The following is a 25,035-nucleotide window of genomic DNA, read 5'->3' as shown; positions in this document are numbered from 1 at the left end:
GAGATGAAGAAGCATTAACTATATTGATAGTGGCTTATTACTTTATTCATCAGGTAAGGGACATGAAATAAGGTGTGAGTTCGGGGGAACTGCTACTTAAATTACTTGTTTCTTTGTACATTCAAAGTTCCTTAAGTTCCAATCAGAATCTTGTGGTAAAGCAAAGAACTTCACAGTGAGGAAGAATGTTTGTGTAGACCTCCTAGGCTACCCCGGCTGAGTTCCGTGTGCAAGTCACTTAAAGCATACCATTCTTGGTGGATTTTTCTAGAAATGAGTTGCCATGTACCTCATACTATGTAGTAAAACAAGAGCTATAGTCATGCTTTTCCAAGGGAGAAGTGTATAGATTTTTATGTAATTGGGAACGTGTGGCTTTTTTCTCCTGATTTCTTTTTTCATCCTCATACTGCTGGAAGAAAGTAGTGGATTCTGTGACTTGTGTGTTAAGCACATCCTAGTGACTTTATTTTGATTTGTGGAACCTTTGGGTACAGCTGGGGAAACCCATACGTGTAAAATTGCAGTAACTCTGTACTCTTCCTGTTTTGTACCCTCCATGCTGGCCTCAACTATGGTAATGTCCTGGCCCTGTACTGAAAGACCTTCCTCCAATGACAGTACTCAGATATACACTTTGATTGTGCAATTATTATTTCTAAACTTAAAGCAGCTGCATCCCTTTCTTCACTAAAATTACAAATATTCAGCAATTTGTTTTTCAAGGATTATCTACATTTGCAAAGCATTATTGTTTAGGTATTTGTGAGACATCTACAAACAAAATAGAACTGAAGGGAAGCCTTGTCTTTGAGAAATGTTTGTTCTTGTGGAAGGACAGAGGCAGTAAGAGAGGAGGCGAGAATGGCTCTCGTGTTTTTGACCTGGGCAACTAGAAAGATAGACAGGAAAGCAGCAAGTGGAGCTGGGCTTTGCTGTGGGGATGGGAGAGGCTCTGGTTGCGTTGCATTTGATATGTCTAGTGGATATACGAGCGGAGAGGTCAGGTAGGTAGTTGAATCAAAGTCTGGAAAGAGACAATGAATTTGTGTGCAGTGTGGGTGGTATTGAAAGCATTGAGGCCACCTGCACTCACTGGGGAAGTGAAGGAGTTAGGAAGTGAAAAGAACAAAAAACTAAGTACTGGGCCACTTTAAAATAAAAGGTTGGGGGGCTGGGGATTTAGCTCAGCGGCACAGCACCTGCCTGGCAAGTGCAAGGTTGTGAGTTTGATCCTGGTATGGGGCGGGGGAGACAAAAACAAAAAAATAAAATAAAATAAAAGGTCGGGGAGAAGAGGGGGAAACAACAAAGACAAGCAGGAAGGAACACCCAGGAAGATAGAGAGAAAACCTGAAGTCGCTGATGTCCTAACACCCAGGTGGGGAATGGCGACATTATATCAAATGCTGATAGATCAAGTAAGAGGAAAATTGGCCATTGGATTTAGTAGTGTAGATGGGCAGTACACATGGGTTTCCTTTCTGTTGAATTTACCTTTCATATACTCAACAATCTTTAAATTATTCTTTATTCATTTCTGTTAGGAGGCCACTCACTTGATTACTGATTCCTTTCATAGTTGCAATTGGCCCTTGATTCTTTGTATATGACTCTTCTGTCTGAAAGTGGTGTTATTTATCTACTGCCAGAAAAAAATGTAGAATAAAACAGATGTTAGCTATACCAACATGATCGTGATGGAATGGTGCTAGCAGTCAGATTGCAATCATAGTAGTGGAAAAGGTTTGATATTATTTAAATGGTGGGTAAATAAATAGAGTAGAATACATTCTGTGTATTTTTAGACAAGAAAATATTTAAAAATTTTTTTAAATATTAAAATTATTCTAGAGACAATTTTATCCTGGTGGGGACGTATTCTTTTAGGAAGAGCCATGTAAATTATAAAAAAAAGTAAGAGACTCTGTTTGCATCTAACATTACAAATACCCTTTCTTAAAAAAAAAAATACCAATATTCTTTACCAAAAGATTGAATGATATTTTTGAGAGGAAAATTGTTGGAATATGGAACCATTGAAATATTTTTTATAATTTTTGTTTATTTGTATGTTGTTAGGTTAGGTTCAAACTCAAGGCCTAGCACATAGAAGGTCTGTTCTCCACCACTGAGCTACACCCACATCCTGTAATAATTTGTTTTTATTTTTGTCCTTTTGAGACAGGGTTTGGCTATGCAATTCAGGCTGGCCTTGAGCTCCCTTTGTGTCCCATGTTGGCCTCAAACTCACATTGATCTTCCTGTCTCAGCCTCCTAAGTGCTGAGATTATAGGTGTGTGCCACCTTACCCAGGCTGTAATAAGTATTTTTAAAAGGAAATATGTATGAGTTTCTACAAAAGATTACGGATGCAAAGATATGATGTACAAATTTACATTTTTTAAATTAGTATATCAGAATCTCTTGATTTAATTTGAAATACTGTATTTCCAAAAATATTACCAATTAGGTAAACTAAAATCTTTTGTAATAACATGGAAACTGGGACTGAAGGAAGTATAAGGTAATCATTTACATTTATAAAAGGGGCTGGGGATTTAGCTCAGAGGCACAGCGCCTGCCTGGCAAGCGCGAGGTCATGAGTTCAATTCCTGGTACCGGAAAAAACAAACAAACAAAAAAAAAATTTTATAAATTTTAAAAATATTTGAATAGAAATAAAATTATGCTGATGATCATGCCTCCTAATATTTAAGACCAACCATTTATTCAAAGATAGCTTCCTTAGCTTGCAGTGGTAACTCGTGAAATTGTCCTGAGTAACTTGGAAATGACAGTGATAATGAAAGAGAAATAAGAAGTAGTTGCCACGCAATCCCTGACTTTTCAGAGGTGTTGAAAGGTGTAAAAGAAGTGTACCCCTCCCCAAAAAAGTATAAGTTTCAGTTAAGCAAGCAAAGACCCATCTACCCTCTCCTTAGTTGAGAGATTTTTATTTAACTCTTCCTTATTCCCTTTTTTGTATCAAAAACATTAAGGACTAATGCTGTGCTGGATACCAGCTTGGAGCTTTGTCATATATTAAAGCACAGAAGTCTGTCTGTGTATAATACTCACAGTGAACCCTTGCCTGGGTGCTTCTCAGAGTGTGGAGTATGGGGCCCTGCTAGCCTAGGCCTTTTTGTTTGTGGAGGGAGGGGGTTGTTTGTGTTTGGTTTAGGGTTTTTTGTTCCTGGGATTTGCTATGCTCAGCCTACTTCAAACTCCTTATCCACCTGCCTTGGCCTCTGAAGTGCTGGAACTGCAGGTGAGCACTACCACACCTGGAACCTGGACCTTTTTAAGGGCTTCACAAGGTCAAATATTTAATGCTTTTTTTGCTTTTTCACCAATAGTGCAAATCTATGGTGGGTAAAATGCCTTTGCATGAATCAAGCTAGAAGCAACAGATTATATTTAAGGGATTATATTCCTGGGTAGATGCTTACATTTTATTAGAAGTAAATTTCATTTAATGTCCTTGTTGAAACAGTAAAAATTATTGCTTTAGTAACCATCAGCCCTTGACTATATGTTGTTTTAACACATGATGCGATGATGAAATGAGAAAAACACACAGAGCAGTTCTGCTGCATTCAAAAGCACAGTAGTCTCTCAAGGGAAAGCCTGCTGTGATATTTGAGTTGAAAGTTAAATTATCTACTTTGTTATGTTACATTACTCTTATGCGAATAAAACAGTTGAAGTTCACACTTAGGTTTGTGGCTTACTATAAATAGTGAGCCTGAGCTTTGAGGAGAATAACGAGTAGTTGTTAACAGTGACAAAGTTCTGCTTTTCAAGCAATAATTAGAATTTTGGAGAACTTAAATCTCCACCATCACCTTGACAGTTTGCCAGTGCTTGAAATTTTTTCTGATGATAGCAGTGGTGATATTAACAAACATGAGTTTTTCTGTTTCGTAATGAAATATGTCAGTACTTAAAACATACCATAACTCAGTGACCCATTTCCTCCCCCAGGTTACCAACGCATGATGTTACAAAATTATGCATGGGTAATAAACACCATGAGAGTTCAAAACAGACTAATAGGTTTTAATCCAGAGTTTGAAAATTCATTGATATAGTTTCCAGATTTCATATTGCACGTAAGCTAGTCAGAATTCAGTATAGTCTCAAAAAATAAATATCCACAATGACATGAAAAAGCTATTAAGAACACATTTCTAAGCATACATCTTTGTTTAACTTGTATTTTTCACCCAAATGACATATCAGATATATTGAATGTAGATGGTAAACTGATAATCCAGGGGGTCTTTATGTTGAGCCACTATTAAAGAGATTCATAAAGATGTAAAACAGTGTCATTATTCTCACTAATTTTTGTTTTTAAAATATATTTTACTAATAGTATATATTAGCATGGACTGAGTTCTTCTTTTAATGAATTAATGTATATTTTAAAAATGTCTTGGTTTCAGTTTCTAACATGAAATTATTTATGGGGACAGCAGCATTAACACTTGGGTGTTCTCCTCATTGTATTTAGAGTATGAAGGAGTTCTGAGACCAAAGAGTCTGAGAACCATTGCTCTACATCCGTGCACTTTCTTCTTGAAACTGTCCTCCACTTAAGTGGATAAGGCCAATTCCCTCCAGGGTGTAAAGAAACATATGAAAGAGACGGAAATCGAATCTACCAAAAAGAGTTGACTATAACACAGGTAGTTTGCTAATTATCACTGTCATTGCAGCTAATTAGGGTAACCCAGAATCTGAGTGAATGAGCACTGCTGCATGTATGATCACCTACATTCACCTATGAACCTACGTTGATTTATTCAACAAGCAGTTGTTCAGGTTCTATTTTTTTCTGGGCTCTGCAGAGGGTGATAAGGATTCAAAATAGAATAAGACATTAGCTTCTGAGCAGAATTTGAAAGTTATGATGAATTAGTGCCTGTCTGTGGTTATCACAGAAACATCTGACTGGAACACATCTGGGACAATGAGGTTGTCAAGATTCATACAGAAATGAAGCCATAAGGTGTCAGGAAAATCAAAGTGTGAGCTGGCCTGAAATTTTAATGACACCAGGACTATGTGAGATAATTTATTTAGCTTGTGTGGTTTGCCGGTAGCATATGCTTTAAGGACACGCATATGCATGACATAAATGCTGTACTCTGAAGAAGTCTACGGCCTAGTGGTGGTAACAGAATGGAGCTCTGTTTATTAAAATGAGGAAATAATATCAAACACTGCACCGATGTCAAGTAGATAGGACATAGGTGAGTATCTCCTGGCTGATGAAATTTTAAACATTCTTAAAGAACAAAAGGAAAATGAACTTTTTAAAAAAGTCTTTAAGCAGCAAGACAGAATGAATAACATATTTTCCAAAGTTATAACCACCAATGAATTTGAAGGAGAGTTAGATCCTATCTGAGGTATTTACTGTACAGTCATTAATTTGGTATTGGGAAGACAAATCTATGCAACAAGCAAGACTTAGGAGATGGAGCAGCAAGCCTAGCCTTTCCCTTGCATTTTTAATTAGGATTAAGTGAGAAGACAGATGTGAAGAGCTGGATTATTAGACTTAAAGAAGGCAGAAGGGAGAAAGGTTTTCATTTTGGCCCTCATTAGCCACCCTTATTCCTTGCCGTAACATAAGGAGAAAATGCTTCTTCTCTTAGAGGAGGATGATTAACCCCAAATCCTGAGTCACAGGAAAGGCAGTGAGGATGACGCATGAAAAAGGAAAATGCAGACCAAGAAAAGGATGTGCCTCTCTTCCCGTTTTACGCAGCCTCAGGTGCACATTGTTTACTCAGTGTCTGTCATTTAGATAGAGATAAGAGTCTCACAGTAGTCATCATTGTAACAATGCCTGAGGTTGAGTCAGCTTTAAAAAGGAAAGGTTTACTCTGCTTCACAGTTTTGGAGGTTTCAGTCCCTGGACAGCGGGCCCACTGCCTTTGGTCCTGGGGCGAGGTGGCACATGGTGGCAGGAATGCATGGCAGCGGATCCGTGCCCACCTCATGGTGCCCGGAAACAGAAACAAGAAGGGGCTGGGGTCCCAGTGTCCCCCTCAGTGGCACACCCTGGTGATCTCCTTCCAGGCCCCACCTCTTAAAGGTTCCACTACTGCCCAGGTGTGCCATAGGCTGGTGGCCAACCCTTTAACGCATAGGCCTTTCAGGGACACTAATCCAACCGTATCGCTTTTGCTTCCCTTCCCCGGGGAGTAAGCAAAATGCCTTATGAATAAGGCGCACTAAAGAATTAGCACAAGTGAATCCTGGAATGACATTTAAACAGTTTAAACGGTTAACCCAAGAGGGTAAGAGAAATAGCAAGAATGTTTTACGGGGTGGGCTGCGTTTTCTTGCTGACATCCTCATGTTCTCTTTGAAGGACGAGGGCACAAGAAATAACTAGGACTTGGCCACTACCTCTGTATCCCCCAGGAGTACAACAGGAGCCCGGCTGCTGGACAGTAACTCAGTGTAAGTCCCTGCCTGCTGCGTGTGGGTCTCCTCATTTCCTCTGCTGGTGGTTTTATTCAGTGTCTCACTGAAGCACTGCTCCTTGGCGGGTCCTGGACGCAGGCAGACCTCTGCTTCTGAAGGGTTGAAGCTGTGTTTCCGTGCTGGTAACAGTGTACTAATAGATTAATTCACCAGCAGTTTCTCTTTTCTCAGAAACATGATTCCGGTGACAGAATTCCGGCAGTTCTCTGAGCAGCAGCCAGCCTTCCGGGTGCTGAAGCCATGGTGGGACGTGTTTACGGATTACCTCTCCGTGGCCATGCTGATGATCGGTGTGTTCGGATGCACTTTGCAGGTAGGTGCCTAGAGCCAAGGCGAGATAGGGCCAGAGCAAGATGCCACGCCAGTGAAACTTCTTAAAGAGCCCACTGAGTGATTTTTAACAGTGTAAATATTAGTTGCTCTGCTCTTCTTGTGTATGTCATTTGTAATCATGGCAGGGAGCCTGAGACATTTGCTAAACTCTCCTAATAAGGTAAATATGGTACTTATAAGATTTCAGAGAGCCCAGCTGTAGTTGACTAATGTCAAGTGATGACTCCCATCAGTGGGGTCCCTTATCTTTCAAAGTTGGCTTTGCAGTGAAATACAGACGCAATGCCAAAATGGAACCTTTGCTTTTCACCTCTTACGCTTCAACCTGGTACGGTTTTCTGGAAGAAGTCATACTTTGGTGACATATCGTTATTTTGCCCCATGTTTAGTTCTGAAGTAAAATGTAACCCCATCAAAATGTATCCTATGTGGACGTTACGTATTCGCATGTTGAATCCTATATAGAGAGTCCACCAAAAAATTGTATACATCAGGAAAAAAAAACTTATATAAATATCCTAATACTAAATTTATCGAGACATCATGAGAATAATACAAGTTACCTCTGGCCTCTACAATTACAAGAGGTGCTCAAAGTGGTGACGATTAGCTTCCAGACATTTATTAGCACAGCGAACTGCTGAAGTATGTATATAATTTTTGGTGGACCTGTATATGCTGTGTATTCACATACTGAGTCCCATATGCATTCTTTGTACTTGTGTATGAATCCGGATACATTTGGCTCACTGCTCTGTGCCAGACACATGCTTTGAAGACATAGACACCTGTAAGTAGTTTGTGTCAAGGGAGGAACTAAGTGCAAGCAGAGGAACTTAGGTTACGCTGTGATACAGGCTGCCACACAGCAGGAAGGGAGAACGGAGGAAGGGTACTTGGCTGATCTTGGGAACAAGTTTTACATTAAAACTTGGAGAACCAGCTGAAACCAGTCAGGAAACAGGAACTGGGAGTGGGTAAAGGTGCCAGAAGAGGAAAGAGAAAGCTTCAAGTCACAGATATGAGGAGGAACACAGCATTTTTGGGAAACTCTCAGTAGGGCAGGTGAGGCTTATTTGTAAGAGTCTCAGCTCCGTGCCTGTGAATGAAACCGTGAGGGAGACGATGGCAGGAACAGCGTTGAGGAGTGTGGGGGAGGAAGGGGAGCTTCTGAGGCCGACTGGGAAGGGGCAGCCATAAAAACATGTGGACCCCAGGAGGGAAAAGTGTGTCAGCAGCCACGGGAAGGGCAGTCCGTGATCACAGGCAGATCTCGGTGAATTCACAGAGAAAAAATCACTTTGAACACTAATTCCAGTGATTGGACAAGTGATAAGAGTTGAAGCAGACAGAGGCTTTGACTTTCGAAAAGATCAGCTGGCAGAGGAGGTCAGGAGAGAGAAAAGTAGCTAGCAGTGGCTCAGTGTTGAAATAAAGGCCTTTTAAAATTGATATTAATCATAGTTAATACATTTTACATACATGTAACTCATTTTTCTCTCACGGCAACTGTAGGCTCTAAGCACTACTGTTGACCCATTTACAAACCATACCACAGAGGCACAAAGAGGTTGAAAAAACACCTCCCAAGATGGTAGCAAGGCTTGATTCACACCAGGCAATTTGGATCCAAAGTCCTTCTCAGTCCCTAACACTATGCAGCACTGCCTTTTACTTAACTAAAGACATTTTATTCACTTCCCCCCCCCACCAAGAAATGATGCTGGTGAGAAGCTAGGATCTAAAAGAGAGAAAAAGCATTTATTCATTCATAACTAAAACAAGAATTTGTTGAAGAACCTACTGTGTGCAAGGAATATTCTACTAAGAATGAAGGAAAAAAATTTTTTTTTAAATCTCAGCCTTGTTGAGTTTAAATTCCTTGAGAAAGGAGTGAATAAATTAAGCAAAATCAATTACAGGTACTTGTTGTTTAACGACCTACCTGCTTAATGACTGTTCAGACTTCGGGTGGAGGTGCACTGTACAGGCTTAGGGTGCAGGAGCTTGAGCGACAGGTGGCTTTTTCTACGTCTGTACTATAATGTACATACTATGTACAATTCCTCATTTAGTGACAAATTCACTTAACAACCTGTTCGTGGGAGCAGAACTTGGTCATTAAATGAAACAAGGATGCTTTGTAGTAAATTGCATACAGTAATCCCCTGAGAATGTGGTCCAAGATGCCCAGGGGGTACCTAAAATTGGGAATAGTACCAAACCAATGTTTTTCTCTATTTGTTCCTTCCATAACTCTTAGCAACCTCACTGTATAATGTTTTCCTTTTCTTCTTAAGTCAATACTTCCACTTTTTCACTTAGGGGAAACACTTCAAATGAATTTCCAGTATTGCTACCCTTGTGCCTTGAGGCCATTGTTGAAATAAAGGTTATGTGAATACAAGCACTGAGACACAGAAAGTCAGTCTGATAACCAAGATGGGTACCACGCGACTAACATCGCACTACTCAGAACGGCATGCAATTTAAAGCTTATGAACTGTTTCTTTCTGGAGTTTCTCCATTTGATATTTTTAGGCCCCAGTTGACCGTGAGTAACTGAAACCAGAGAAAGAAAAATCATAGATAAAATGCAATGCGGTATGTTCAAATGTGGTAGGGGCACTGGAAGAAAGAAAAAGCGTGCAAAGGTGGTAGGAGGTCTCAGCAGGAGTGTTAGGAGTTATGACTTTGGGCCAAGCCGTTGAAAGAGACACAGAAGTAGACCATGCAGATGTCCTGGAAGGAGCTTTCCAGGCAGGAAAAGCAGCAAGAACAAGGGGCACAGAGACAGAGATAATAGAATGCTTCACCCTCTGCAGCACTTTACTTTCTCTACAAAATTCCAGCTGTCTAGCTCTGTTTCCCTGGAGATCTGAAAAAGGCAGAATGTTAATTGTGTTACTAGGCAACGATACTAAAGGTATTAATGACTGCTCATTGGTCAGCTTTGCTGGGCTGGGAGACGGTTACACGCCTGGCAGGAAACCTTATCGTTGGATTTCTGATTGTGGTGACACTTGGAAGCAGGCATGTGGCTTGACACATAGAAGGAGCACCTATTGTGTTACAAATATATTGGCTCCCTTAGGACGTAAGGCCTAAGTCACAGTAGGTCCTGAGTCTGCCTAAGGTGCATCTTTTCTTGCACTTGAGATGCCAGGAGAGGATGCATTCAGGAAGAGACTAGCTCTCGGCAGCAATGTAGGCTCCAAGGATACCTGTGAAGATTTTCACTTGGGAAAACCTGATGCTGCCTTGCTGGCGAGGTGTGACTGCAGTCTCATCTCCAAGTGATTCCGGTGCCATGTGCAACTTGTGACACTCCTAATTTGCATGTTGAGGTGGCCCTAGAGAGACCCCTGATGTTGTTCTAGACCTGAAGAAGGGGTCTCCCTGACTTGCAGAATTAGAAGCCAGGGGCCCGGTGGCTAGAGCAGTGTGAACGAGGAAAGAGTAGTTGAAGATGCAGCCCAAGGGTACCGGTTCACACAGGACCTTGTCATCCACTAAAAAGTGGCTTTGTGCTCAGTGAGATGGGACCGTGGATGATTCTGAGCAGAAGATTGTCATGATCTGGAGTTTTAACCCGATCACTCCAGCTGTTGAGAATACAGGGTAGGGGGCAAGGAGGGAAGCAGAGTGATTGTTTGGAAGGCTGTTGCTATAATCCATGCAAGTGATAAAATGGACAGCTTGGGTCAAGTTGGAAACACTAGTTCTAGACATATGTTGAAGAAAAACCCATCTAGATTTGCTATGAAATATGAGAGAAAAAGAGATATCAAAGGTGACCCTAAGGTTGGTTTTTAGGCATAAGCAACTGGGAAATGTTTTCGAGCCTGTTGTATGAGATATGTGTTAACCATCAAAGCTGAATATTAAGCAAGCAGTTGAATATAATACCAGGGGTTCAGAGTTGGTGATGAATGCTTATTTCAGGAGGAAGGAGGGGATGGGACCAGGACCCAGACAGAAGGATCACCCTTGAGTGATGTAGAGGGTGTCTTCCACGAGAATGGGAGTGATAGCTGCGGATGCATTTTATTTGGAAAGGGCAGAAAGATTGGAGTTTATGCCGTATTGTTTCTGGTTTCTCTGTAATATAGAAAGTAGCACATCTGCTGAGATTGTGAGGGTATGGGAGGCAGAAGGAAATGGCAGCAAGGAAGGTATTGTAGTAGAGGCCTCAAGGTAAACACAAAGATTTAGAATGAGCAGTTTGGGAAAGAGAAGGAGGTGATATATAGGTCATCAGCAGGGGGACTGTAAATCTATCTGACTTTATGACTTTGCCAAGGCTCCCAGCCCTGCTGCAGGATCTGCCTAACGAGCCCAGAAGATTGTTTTTCTTGTTAACATGTTCCAGGGCAGGATAAAGTACAGAAAAAAGGAAAGACACAGAAAGCCAATAAAATCTAGTAGTTAACTTAGCTGGATGTGGTGGCATGTACCTGTAATCCCAGCACTGTGGGAGGCTAAGGCAGGAGGATTGAGTGTTCGATTCCAAATTGGGCAATTTAGCAACTTAGCAAGACCTTGTCTCAAAATAAAAGATTTTTAAAGAGCTGCAGGCGTAGCTCAGTGCAAAGGCCCTGGGTTCAGTCCCCAGTACCCACCCCCTAAAATCTCTGAGCATCAGCAGTCTGTCAGGCATCAGTTAGTGTGTGGGGTGCCGGGTACTGAACAGGAAACCGCACAGCCTGAGCCCGTGTAAGTGATGCCTTCCAATGTGTAAGGTCCTCACTGGTGCCTTGAGAGCACTGGGTACTATGTTGTCATCTCAGCCATCGGAAGTTAGGGACTTCAAGAGGAGATAATTGAGCAAAGTCTCAAAGAATGAGTATACAAGGTAAAATATACACATTTTTATAGGAGGGGGAATGAAAAAAGTGAGCGTGAATGGGAGGTTTAATGAGATCATTTCGCAAATCTCCATTGATCAGGGTAGTGCGGAGAGACCAGGTGACATTTTAGGGGAAGGAATTGGGAATCTTAAACTCCTGCCAAGAGTGAAACTGCCGCTGTGGAAGTGCCCTCCCCAGAATGCCAGTGGCACATCTGTTGAGTAATGCGTAAGAGAACCTGTGCCGGAGTCTGTACGCACCTTTAGTTTCCAGAGCAAACCTGTGGAAGTAGATATTTTTCAGAAATCACTCTGCATATGGAAGTTTGAGTAACTCACCCCAAAGCCAAGAGTGACCTCAGGCTTATTGTCTAACCTGACCTTCTACTCCTTTGTACACTCTTGAGATGGTGTGGAACCATTTCAGTGGCACAGATTTTGTGCCCAAAGTTCAGTTTGGAAAAACAAGTACAAAATGACAAAAAGAAAAAATGGAAAGTTACAAAAATATTAACTTGCTAAATTACAGATTAGATTTTAAGAAGTTATATACTGTATACCTACTATAAGTAAGAGTAATTTCTGTGGTAAGCATTAAAGAAACAAGAAATAATATGACATAAATGATTAAAGAAAGTAAAATCACCTGGGATCCATATTGCAAATGAAAATTCTGTTCCCTACAGGTGAGAGTTAAGCTCTTATTTCAACCCTGCCATGATAATCCTCTGAAATTGGCTTAATGTCTGATAACTTCAAAAACAAAGGGCTCTCTGTGAAGCTCAAATTCCTTTTCCATTTCCAAGGTAATACTAAAGTAGTTAAAATATGTCTTTATGCCTTGATTTTTCCTTTTGTAAAAAAAGAGTATAAAAAAAGAGAATATAGTCATTCTTTTTGATCGTATTTAAAAGCAAGTTAATTCCTAGGTTTGAAAACATGACAAAACAAAATCTTAGGTACAGTTAGAAGGTCACTCATTGATGATAAAATGGTAAGCCAGCAAGAGCTTTTTAAGTGTTTTGAAGGTAGCTTCCTCCATGGCACGTAAAGTTGATTATCTGTTTACTTCTGAAAGGTAATATTCATGTAGGTTTAACACAGTGCAGCTTCAAGAGTACTGGATGAAGGAAGAGATTAATATCTATTGAAAGGATGCAGTTTCTTGTTCAAATGTAAAAGGATTACGATCAGCACTCCTACTCATCTGACAAATATTTGTTGATTTCTAAGCAATCACTGTTTTGAAGGCTGCTGTGTAATAAGATCCGTGCATAAAGAACATCACTTAGGTTACATCAGTCCACATAAGAAATATAAATTCACTCTTAACCACGAAAGTGTAGGCGTGTATGTCTCCTATTCTTGTACAGTCATTTACCCTCAACAACCCATAGTATAAACGTCCAATTTTGTGCTATAAACAACACTATTCAAAAACTCAACAAACAGTAAAATAGACCAAATCCTAAAAGGTCAACATGTTTCTTCCTGGAAAAATAAGTTTGCTTTAGATATCTGCTCAGTGACTGCAGGTTATCTTACTATGACCAAATCCATAGCAGCCCACAGACAGGCAGTTACTAAATATAGTTAGCAGTTAGAAACCAGAAACAGGAATTGAAAGACTCAAGCCCCTGGAAGTCCTAGGAGCCCTGCTCTGTGACTGTTACACAGGAAACATGTTTCCTGTTTTCTGAATTGGAGACATGGGGAGGGGGCAGAAGGGAATGGTATGGTGAGTTAAGAGCACTCCCAGTACAAAAGATCTAGGGAAGGAGCACCCTGGACAGCAAGGCCACGCTGTCCAAGTTTGGGACATCCGAGCTTCTTGCTTCCCACCCTGATTTCTGGTGGACATGGAAATTCATTCTTCTTCCCTGAGTTAAGAGCTATCAGTGTCAGATCCATAGCAGAAGACCGTCAGGTGAAAATGCTCTCAGGCCGTGAGCTGCAAAGTGCAGGTGAGGAAAGTTACAGATTCCAGAGTGATCTCTGAGGATGGCATTGTAAGAGTGTCTATGGGATTTTCAGATTTTTTACCCTCCAAACTTGAATGTATAAATGAGGGACCAGAAATTCCTTCTTAGATTCTTACTTAAGGTGAAATTCAGAATACTGGTCACATAGCAGATAGCACAGGTGAGTTCAAGATGAAAGCCTTGGCCTCGTCTGATATGTTGTATAAAGTTTTTGTGCACCCCGTGCACGTCACCATTCTGTTTGGGTCTTTGAGAATATGAAACAAAAATAATTATTAGCACATGTTTGCTGTACGTAATGATTGCGTGCCTTGTAAGGGGCTGGTACATGCGCAGAACACATCTCCAGTCTGATTTTCATCCCCTTCCCCTCTCCTCCCACCCCAGGGAAAATAGTTTTGAACAGCAGCCTTCCCCCTGTCTGTAGGGACAGTGGAAAACGAAGTGGAAGAGACTATTTCAAACCCCTGCTCCAGCTGGGAACAAAAATATGCCCTAGTTAGGACCGCCATTGTTATGGTTATTCGAACGGATACCTTCGATCATCCCTAGAACTTTACTTCTTGTCATCTATCACCTTGACAATTTAATGTGCTGCCCCCAGCAACAATGTGTGAGCGCTTTTCACCTCACTCTCTTTGGCTTAACAAAGGGTATGAATCTAAGTGCTTTTTTTAGATCACTTGATGCTATGCAATGCCAGTCAGTGAATGGGGAACATTGCCTTTTATCTCAGCATTATGGATGGATATGATCTTGTTACCTATTGTTTGTTTAATGATACATCTTTTCTCTCAAATAACAAAAGCCTGACAACTGTCAGGCTTTTTTCTATGCAAAAGCAAATGAAATTTATTATACGTTGAATCTCTCTTGTCCCTGTGTATGAATCATTGAATACCTCTGTTTAAAGTCTATATTAAATATGTTTGCAGTGATAAAGGGGGAGGGGTAACCTCGTGTTTCTATTCAGGGCCTGTGATTGAGAGAGCCCCCAGTCCTCTCATCCTGGTAAGACAAAGGGGCTCCCCACCTCCACTCGCTTAAGCCTCACTGTGTTCCTCTCTGGGTCCTCTGTCCCTTCCACTCAGAGCACTGGGAACCCTGTGTGCTCCTACCAATGAGGACCTGTGCTAAGGACTGAGTGAACATTAAACCACATTTTAATTGTAGATTAGGAAGTTTCTAGGTCAACTCTGGAGCCTTTTGTTTAATATAAACAATGCTGTTGCTGCTTCCCCAGTACTGTTTTTCTTCATAAAATTGATATAGGAATGATACAGGTCCTCCAAATAATCTAATATGATGGAAATATTATAATTCCCAACCTTATAGATGTACGATACGCCGAGTTCATGTTTTCTGAAGTCAAAGAATGAATTCTAGGAATGACAGTTTAAGAGTAGGATATATTTTTTGAGGGAAAGAAAGCTGTATTTATTGGGGGAAAGAAAGCCTCTGTCTAAGAAAGACAGAAGGGGTCCTGAGTTGGTTGTCAAGATCCCCACTTCTTAAAGGAGTTAAGAGAAAAACCATGAGATGAGGCGGGTCAAGGGTGGCACAAAACTATAATCAACTCTTAAGATAGTCACTTGGGTGACACTGATCTAATGGGAAATCATAATGTGGGACAAAACTATTGGTTTTAGTCAACTATTGGTTGACCAACCAGTAAGATTGCAAGTATAACAGCTTAGGTACTATTGATTAGATGGAGATCAAATGGGGAAGCAAACAGGGACCTTTTCCTGGTCCCCCCACCTACCCAGGTGATCATTATCTGTTTAGAATATTAATCCCTGCTGTTCATTCCCAGAAGTATGTGGGTGCAGGCATTTTCTCTATCCTGAGGCCTGACCTTCCAGGAATGCACCTCCAGCCGTGGTTGTCTTTTGCACGGACTTCTTCCAAACGCCCAGCCTGTCTGACTGCCTGGAACATTTCTAAGTAACTTAGCTGTCTATAATAAAATCATGTGTGGTCTTCTATTGTTTATTTTATAAGTCCCATTGTTTTGAAATATCCAGTCTTCATATAGTAAAAAAAGTTACAAAAATATAAAATAAAATACTCCCAACTGGAAATATTCATACCAACAGATTTAACAGAAAAAAAGTTACATTGAGTATAGCAAGAAAAATTAGGTATCTAAGAATTAAACGAACAAAGACCTCCTTAGAAAATACATCTAAGGCCATTTGAATAAATACAAAGACAGTTGGTGTTATAAAGATGCCAAGTCCCCGCAATTATTTTATAAATCCAAATCAGTAAAATTACAATTCATTTTTTTGAGAAACTTTATAAACTTATCCCAAAATTTTGTGAAGTATGCTTACTTAACAGTAGTAGAGGAGAATAGACTGGGTTAAGAAATTTAAAAAGAAAAGGGAAGGGGGCGGGGACAAGATTTACATAAAACAATGATGAAGATATCTGCACGGGTAAGTCACCCTCTCCCTAGGTACCCTCTCCTGACCCCATATCCACACGTGTGCACACAATCATACACACTCAAAACTACACTGGCTGGATGAACTAATTCCTCTGCTTTCCTTTATAGAATATAAGTCAGATGGTGTCTCCAAATGGTGTCCTTTTTTCTATTGTAAACATAAATCTCTTTGAAAATTGTTTTTACCGTATTTTACAAGTAGCAAAATCATTAACTCTGAGATGTATCATCTCTTTGTTTAAGAAACAAAACTGTAGTTATAGGAATGTGAACTCTGTAACAGGAGGCCTCGTCTTTTGGGTTCGTCCTTGTATCCCCAGGAAGCTGGGAGAAGACCCATACCTAAGTGCTCAGAATTTTGTGGAATGAAGGGGTGAGTGAAGGAAGAGGAACGAAAACATGCAGGAGCCGTGTGCTAACATCAAAGGGGTCTGGTGTCCTTGGAAAGGAGTTCTCACCTTTCAAGTACAGAGAACAGCAGTCATTTCTGGGTTATTTACATCATAACTTGAGAGGCCATGACAAGTACAGGAGAGGTCCCCAAAACCTGTACAGCCCGGCTGAAGTTATTTACTCTCAACCTGAGAAGACTGGAGGAACGGAAGGCCGCGCAGCAGACACTTGAAGGATGCCATGAGAAAAATTTAGATGTCTTAAACTTTCTCTCTTGTCCTAGAACACCAACAGGAACCAATGGTGGAAGTTTTAGGAAGGAAAGTTTTGGTTCTGTCACAGACCTAAACTTCCAAAAAGTCAAGACTGTTCTGAAAATGCCAGGTTTTTTGTTTCCTTTTGTTAGAGATGTTTTCCAGAAACTGACCGGCCAGGTGGAGGGTGAGGCGGAGGGTGTCAGCGGACAAGGAAACGCCATGTGTCATGAGAACCCTCTTCCCCTACATATAACACATATAATAGTTGTAAGAAGCGAGTAAAGAATCAATCAAAATGACAAAATACCAGCAGAAAAACAAACATTTTTAAATATATAAATAAATAAAATATCATGACATAAATAAAATATCATATCAGGCAACCAAGTACTTTGGTTGAAGCGGTATGAGGCAGAGGGAATTTCTCACTTAAAGTAGGTCCCATTATGAGCGTGGCTTGGCATGTCCTCCCAGACAAGGTGACATGGGAGCAGAACAAAAGGACCAGAGGGAGGCAGGTATGTGGGCGTCTGCAGAAGGAGCATCACAGACAAAAGCAAAGAGCCAGCGTGCCGCAGTCCTCCAGCACTGGAGGAAGGGGACAGAGACAGCGCAGGAAGGAGAGGGGCCCCTTCCTGTTTTTCTTGCATGGAGCCACTTTCTAAGACTAGAGGCAAGCCAGAGTCACCTTGAGCACCTGCCCTCTTGTGTCCTGGAGTATTTGTGCTCCCATGAGTGCTGGGTGTCTTGGATTTAAGCTTCCAGCTTTTATCTGACTTCACAGAGTTAGGATTTAAAAAGTTTAATCCCACAGTATCTTGGAATCGGGGCCATGTGAATTACCAAAGCAACTAATTAGCCATAGGATAGGGCCTGAAACTGTCAGGTGTACATCTCATCCCTCCTGCATGATGCCAGGATGCTTCTTGCAAGATTCATGTCTGACTCATCTTTGTACCCACCTGGCTGCCATACACCTATAAGACATGTTTGTTGAGTGAATACACTCAACAACGTTGCTTCAGCAATGCTGAGGATATATTGACGGTTTTAATAATAAAAATAGTAATCCTAAACTTCAGTTTAAACCTGCATCATAAACTAATGGAGAAAAGCTTTGGATAGAGGAAATTACTAAGGAGCTGAGAAAAATCAGATCTTCTTTAAACAGTAGAAAAACCAGCTGGTATTAATGACCTTTTTTGGTAGTATGAGAAATTTACCACTGCCCTCTGCAGAACTGGATGGGAATACTGGGCCCTCATCCTTAGAATAATTAGCGTAAACTCAATGCCAAAGAGACAGGGTCCGCTGTGTAAGTAACAAACATGAGGGAAAAAATCCCTTGAGGATATATTGAAATAACATGCTAATAAGAGAGCAACAGATCCTGACTTACATATTGTTATGTGCCCTCATATGCAGAACTACAGCTAAAATTTAAGAAGAAAAATGTATTGCTAACGGCAAAGAAGTTTAAGAAACTATAGAAATTGAGCCACCTCCTCGTGTCATGTTACATTTATTTCAGTAATCAGTGGAATGTAGATTTTGTTTTGATGCTATGTAGTTGTTTCATAATAAAATTTTGGTTGTCATAGGGATAACAAGATTTTTTTTTATCCAGATGAGTGCCTGTGCATACTGATGTTATGTGAAGAGGTATATCGCCAGCATCCCAAAATACACCTTGTCATTACTGGTAATTAATTCCGTAACAGTATCAGCGTTTGACCTTACATCTAAGGATTACATTATATGAGCTACAATAAGACTCATGCAATCTTCATGTCGTTTTCTGGGAAAGTAGTTTTTTCATTCTAAACCATTTTTAAATTAATTTTGAAGCACTGATTATGCCTAACAACTCTTCAATATATGTTACTCTTTCAAGGAATTTGTTAAAAATCATTTATAATTTAGTGTTTCTTGTATAGCAGTGGTATTTTCATGATACTGGATTATTCTTACCCATGAATGTTGTAGCATTACACTAATAAAACCTCTTTTAAAAGATGGATTATCAGAATTGGAAGAGAATTTTTAAATGAGTTAGTGAAAGTTCAATATAGAGATCTTTCTCTCTCTCTTTTGTGAGACAGAGTCTTACTATGTAGCTTAGGCTGGCCTGGAACTCACAGCAATCCTCCTGCCTCAGCCTTTCAAGTGTTGAGATTACAGGTTTGTGCCACCATATCTGGGTAGTCTTTATAACAGTCTTTATAATATTTTTAAAACATTAATATCTAGTTTTTTGTTGAGAACATCTGGAGAGAAGAGAGTCTTGCTTTATGAAATTTTTGCTGTATATCTGCAACAAAATCCATACTGTTCATTTGTTTGTTTGGTTGGTTGGTTGGTTTGGTTTTTTGAGACAGCAATACAATGTAGCCCAGGCTGGCTTAGTGCATATATTTATTGAATGTTGACTATTTTCCCAGCACTGCATTAGATATTATGGGGAATACAGAATAATATAAGGTTCTGTTTCTGAACCAAAGGTCTTAGGGAACAGTTTCAAAAGCAAAATAATACCGATTAATTCATTGTACCATTTTATGCTATAGACACTGTGCTAGGTTCTGATGATACCAAAAGTACAATGAGCGCAAAGGGAAAAGAACAGTTTTTCCTGGGAAGATTAAGATTCTTGGTATTCTGTGTAGGCATGTTTATAGGAATATAGAAATTATATGCTTGGAAAAGAGTTTTATAGGATACAGATAATTGCAAGAGATTTCTGAGGCAAAGTATAAAATTAATAGCACTTTCTATTTCCAATGCAAAGGCTGTTAAACATAGTGACTCTTTTCATCATGTAGTGCAAGTTAAAAATATTAGCTTTCCTAAGAAATGTTGGGAGTACTGGCAGTGTAGGGGCAGCTATTTTGAAGTGCAATTGTCACCTCTCTATTCAAAGTACATTGGTTCTTTTTATTGTTGTTTTTTCCTGGTACACGGGAATTGAACTCATGACCTCGCACTTGCCAGGCAGGAGCTGTGCCGCTGAGCTAAATCCCCAGCCCCTAAAAGTAAAAATCTGAGAAGAGAGCTAGGGCTGGGGCTCAGCAGTGGAGTGCTTGCTCGGTATGCCTGAGGCCTTGGATTGACCTCTAGCATCGCAACAACAACAAAAACCATAAAAGCCCTCAACAGAAGCTGGAAAGAGAGCATCCAAATAGACTGATCCCAAGGGACAGCCTCAAGAGTCAAACTCAGATCCTCACCCTTGTGAGACCAAGGTTCAGTTCTTCTCCCTGAAAGTTACCATCTCTACTAGCCCTGATTGTCCTAGGAGGAAGTAAGCTGGAACAAGAAAGAGTCTTGGGTTCTGCCCCATAAACACGTGCCTGGCAAGTGCCCTGGCTCCTGCCCTAACTGCCACCTTCTGTGGTGTTGGTGAAGGACAGCTGTCCTCTTCCTTTACATGGATGGCGCCACAGCCTGGCAGTTGACAAAATCACTCGCTGAATACAATAGCTTATTGCTCTTGAACTGTTATGGTAACTCTCTAAAATTATCATTTTTGAAAAATTCTTTTAGAACAGATTCTTGTTTGTATGCTTCTAATAATTAGTATTCTTTATATGTGTGCTAGTCACATACTGTGGATGATTGGGGGCTTTCGGTTTCCCTTTGAACACTGCCAATTTCTCTTGTCCTACTCCCACTCACAGGTTTATCAGCAAAATGTAGTGTGTCTTTAAGTCAGGTGAGCGTAGAACTAAGATTTCAGCCTCTAGGTGTGCCTTCAAAAAGATTGTCCCTATATTATTTTAAGAGCATAGTTATAGATAAATACTTCAAATTCTTCAAACAAGTAAAACAAATGATCTTTGTTATAAATTACAGTGCATGTCCTTAATATTTAGCTGTCATTTCTACATCTATTGAATTTTCCCATTGCCATAGGATTTTTACTTTGAAATGGATATTTTCCCAATGAAATGTTAAACTTCTAAAAATTAAATAGTTCCATGGTCCAGTAGGCTTATGGGGAAATGCCATAAAGCAGAATGAGAGGATAGTGTGTCAAGTCTTACTTATTCTCTCACTTAAAAAATATTTGCCTCTAATTCCTTGTTTATTGCAGAGCAGTTTTCTCAAAAAAAAAAAAAAAAAAAAGAGAAAACAAAATACAGTATAAATACAACCAAGAAACAGGATATGAAACATCCTTGATGGCCACAAAGGGTCATGCTAACCGAGGGTTAGAAAAATAAGCAGTGATAGTATGTGTTGTCATTTTTGCCCTCAGGAAAATTGGTGTCAGCATTTACAGTGATAGGGGACTTGGACTCCTGAGCCAGGTGAGAAGGTGTAAACGTGATGCTAATGTAGATGTGATGGTTTCTGTTTCTTAGAACTAAACAGTGCCTCCCAGATCTGGCTGTCTCTTTATAACTCTTACTTGAGTCAGCACTTAGCTCTGCCTTTAGGAACTAGTAAGTTAACATCATTTGGCATGAAATGAACTGTTTCATCTCAAAAGAAGGTATCTAGAAGCCAGCACTTCCAGACTTCACTGCATCTGCGTCTGTGAATGTTCCCTGGCAGGAGGCCATGTTCACTCACCTGATATTATTGTCTACCTACTTCATGCCAGGAAATGAAAATACAACATGGTGTCTGCCTTTAAGGCACTTACTAGTCCTTAGACTTTCACTTACTCTGTGTTGTAGTGACTTAGGAAGTTCTTCCAGGCTGGTGACATTGAATCTTCCTCAAGCACAGGACTTTTCTGGTGATATATAACTCAATACTTAAAGTCTGGTTTTTAATTATCTATCAATGGAACCAATAGGAAATGTACTGTTTTGTACAGTGCCACTGAGAAAATTCATAAATGCAAGGAGCCAGGAGATAGAGAAATTTCTGTAACTCTCCCAATTTTGCTGTGAATTTTGCTTAGCACACTCAGCGACCTTATCTTTGGCAAAGGGGCAAAACACCTTCACTGGAAGAAAGATACCCTCTTTAATAAATGGTGCTGAGAAAACTGGCCACATGCCAAAGACAGAACCTAGAACAATATCTCTCACCATGCACTAAACGAAAATTGAAATGGGTCAGAGATCTATATACTAAAACAAATGGTTAATCTGCTGGCAGATAGAACAGGTAAAACTATCGAAGACATAGATTTTATGAACAAAACCCAATCACACAGGAAGTACTGCAAAGAACAACTGAGATCACATCAAATTGAAAAGCTTTTACACAGCAAGGGAAACCACCAACACAGTGAAGAGATAATGCACAGAATGGGAAAATTTTTACTAGCTACTCATCAAAGGACTAACATCTAGAAAACATAGAGAACTCAAAAATGTCAACTTCCCCCAAATTTAAAGACCCAACCCAAAAATGGGCATCTGAGATGAAGAAACACTTCTCAGATGAAGAAGTACAAAAAGCAAATAAATATAGGAATAATGTTCAACATAACTGGTCATTTGAGAAATGCAAATTAAAACAACACTGAGATTCCATCTCACTCAAGAAAAAAATGACTATGATCAAGAAATCAATAACAAATATAGAGGGGCTGTGGGGAAAAAGGAATCCTTCTCCACTGTTGGTGCAAATATAAACTGGTATAACCACTATGGAAATCAGTATGGAGATTCCTCTAGTTGTTCCATTTGACCCAGTGGTGCCCTTTCTAGGCATCTTCCAAAAGAATTAAAAGCATCATACATATCACAGTGATATACGCGTACTTATGTTTACAGCAGCATTATTTACAATAGCTAAATCTTGGAAACAGCCCATATGTCCATTAACAGAAGTATAGTACTTATATACAGTGGAGTACTGCCCGGCCATGAAGAATAAACTTGAATTATTTTTAGGTAAATGGATGCCATTTACTTTGAGACCATAATGTTAAGTGAAACAAATCAGACACTCTAGTTTAAATATTGTATTGTTTCTCATGCGTGAGAAAGCCAAAGGATAAATAAGGTACATAACAGATGATAGATTCTAGGAAGTAGGGAGAACATATTCAAATAGGAAGGGGAACAAGAGAAGAGGAGGGAATGAAGGAATTTTAGAAAAGAAGGGGAAAATGGAAACAAAGTTTTTGTAAATGGGAAAGGAAGATGGGTTAAAAGGAGGGGAGGGGAATGGGAAAAAATGAATGAAGACATAATTATGGGTACAAAGTCCCTATGATCAGTGTGATCGTTGTATATGGCACATACAGTGTGTGCTAATAGGGGCTGGGGATTTAGCTCAGTGGCACAGTGCTTGCCTGGCAAGCGCAAGGTCGTGAGTTCGATTCCTGGTACTGGGAAAAAAAAAAAGTATGTACTAATAAAAATAATTTTTTTAAAAAAAGGGAGAAAAGAGGATGAAAGAAAGAAGATAGTGTGTGCACAGCAAGCAGATAAAATGCCGCACGCTTGGGAGATTTGCTTTTCCCTTCCCCTGGAGACAGGGGCCTTGTTTGTGGTGGTGACAGTGATGCAGTATGTGTGGTTCTCACGAACGTCTATTTTTGTGCTCCAGTGGTGCCTGCCGCTAAATACACAGCGTTGCACTTGGAAAATAGCAAGGCTTGTGTATAAGACATTTACTAAGCTCAAAAACATTTGAATATTCACTCCGTTAGAGCCAGCTACTCTGCCTTTTCTGTTCCTTTCCTTTGACATCAAGTTTTTTGTGTTTTTTTTTTACTTCAAGCATTTTCAGTCATTAGTCTTGAAACAGAAACCTCCATTTCCACAGTGAATCCTCCCACTGATGAGAATAAATACCATGTCTTTTAAGTATGGGCGCCTTCTTATCCTCTAGCATCTTGTTTCTGGGAGAAAGTACTTCAGTTTGTACATTAACCAATAACCTGGTGACATGACAGTTATTTCCCTCCCCTTTCATTTCCAACCCATTAGGCAGGAGATAGGAATCTACAAAGAAAAGAATAACAACACCACTCTTCAGGCTTTTTTCTTTCCTCTCTCCCCAAATGCAATGTTTTACTCCTGTCTCTGAAACCCGCGCTCACATGTAGGAGCTTAAAGACCGGGATGGAACCTTCCCTGATTACTCTAAGCTCGAGCTCTTACTTCACGTGGTGGAAACATTGCCTTCTTTATGCCTTGTTTGACCTTTCATGTGGCTCATCGTCTCTCTCCAACAAGACTGAAAATGCTTTTAGAACCGGTTACGCACTGGTTACGCCTCTTGACTCCTGGGGTGCCTAGCGTATAGTAGATACTCGATAAGTTTTATTTGGCAGAGTATAGCTTGTTCTCTGAAGAAGTCTCCGGAATAGGTCCTTGGAGTGTGTTTATTATTACTTCATTCTTGGGTCAGCAGTGATAATAATCATTTGGTTTGTCTGTCAGATTTGAGGCAAGTCTGGATCATCAGCGTCCAGGTAGAACTCTTAGGTAGCAGCTGTGTTGAAAGCTATGGGGGGAAGAAATGGTGAGGGGAAGTGGAAATCGCCTTATCTTGATCTACTTACCTTTTTATGACTCCACTCTGTTTGGCTCAAAATTACCCTAACTAGGACTGGGGATTTAGCTCAGCAGTACAATGCCTGCCTGGCAAGCGCAAGGTCATGAGTTCAATTCCCAGTACGGAAAAAAAAAACAAACAAACAAACAAAAAATTACCCCTACTACATAAAGCATTGTATTTTTAAAGAATGAACCATTGTCAAAGGAATACTTTGGATCACAAGACAACATGCTAGAATAAATGGTAGCACCAATTTTATCACACCAGGCAGAATTTCTCCTTCACTCCCTTTTTCTATGGTGATATAGGCATGGCTATGATTTAAAAGTCCAAATTGAATATTTTGGAGTGACAGTTCAGAGAAAAAGAACATGGACTTTACTGTTGCAGATGTAGAACACTAAGTACTCTCAGGTGCTGTTAGTAAAAAGTGTGTAAAGAAATTTAGCCTTTGGGGAGGAAATAATATGGCAGTGTAAGTTTTCCTTGCTCAGCGCTCCCCAAGCATATTTTTAATTTTGCTGTTTTGGCATAATTTTAATTTGTCCTGACAAAATTTATGTTAAAATACATATGCTCTGATAGAAAAGCTGGTAAAGTGTTACACTTCAAAGCACTCCTCTGTTCACGTATAGTCATGATAGATAAAATATAGAAAGAGGCAACAAAAATACATACATGGACCCGAACACCAGATAAGCATTTCTGTGGAATGCAAATGGGGCTGAATCAATTGCTGGGCTGTCATCCAAAACTAAGCAGTAACAGCCAGAAGCTCAGCTCCTG

The 25,035-nt window shown here is 40.1% G+C and overlaps 1 protein-coding gene across 2 annotated transcripts in view; it reads left to right on the top strand.

Moving 5' to 3' along the window:
- The first annotated feature begins 3,320 nt into the window (after window positions 1-3,320).
- Window positions 3,321-25,035, top strand: part of Lrrc8c (leucine rich repeat containing 8 family, member C) — a 34,106-nt gene continuing 12,391 nt past the window's right edge. The window contains exons 1-2 of one of the 2 annotated variants that reach the window (XM_013514541.1): window positions 3,321-6,483; window positions 6,664-6,820. In XM_013514541.1, the coding sequence (XP_013369995.1) occupies window positions 6,683-6,820 (138 nt within the window). In that variant the 5' untranslated portion in view covers window positions 3,321-6,483; window positions 6,664-6,682. The remainder of the gene's footprint in view (window positions 6,484-6,663; window positions 6,821-25,035) is intronic. The other variant, XM_005385085.2, reaches the window with a different exon arrangement.

This window comes from Chinchilla lanigera, unplaced genomic scaffold (genome assembly GCF_000276665.1).
Source record: "Chinchilla lanigera isolate Chin_1 unplaced genomic scaffold, ChiLan1.0 scaffold00022, whole genome shotgun sequence".
Classification (NCBI taxonomy): Eukaryota; Metazoa; Chordata; class Mammalia; order Rodentia; family Chinchillidae; genus Chinchilla; species Chinchilla lanigera.
The sequence above is the reverse complement of the archived record's forward strand: the minus strand, read 5'-3'. Positions and strand labels throughout refer to the sequence as shown.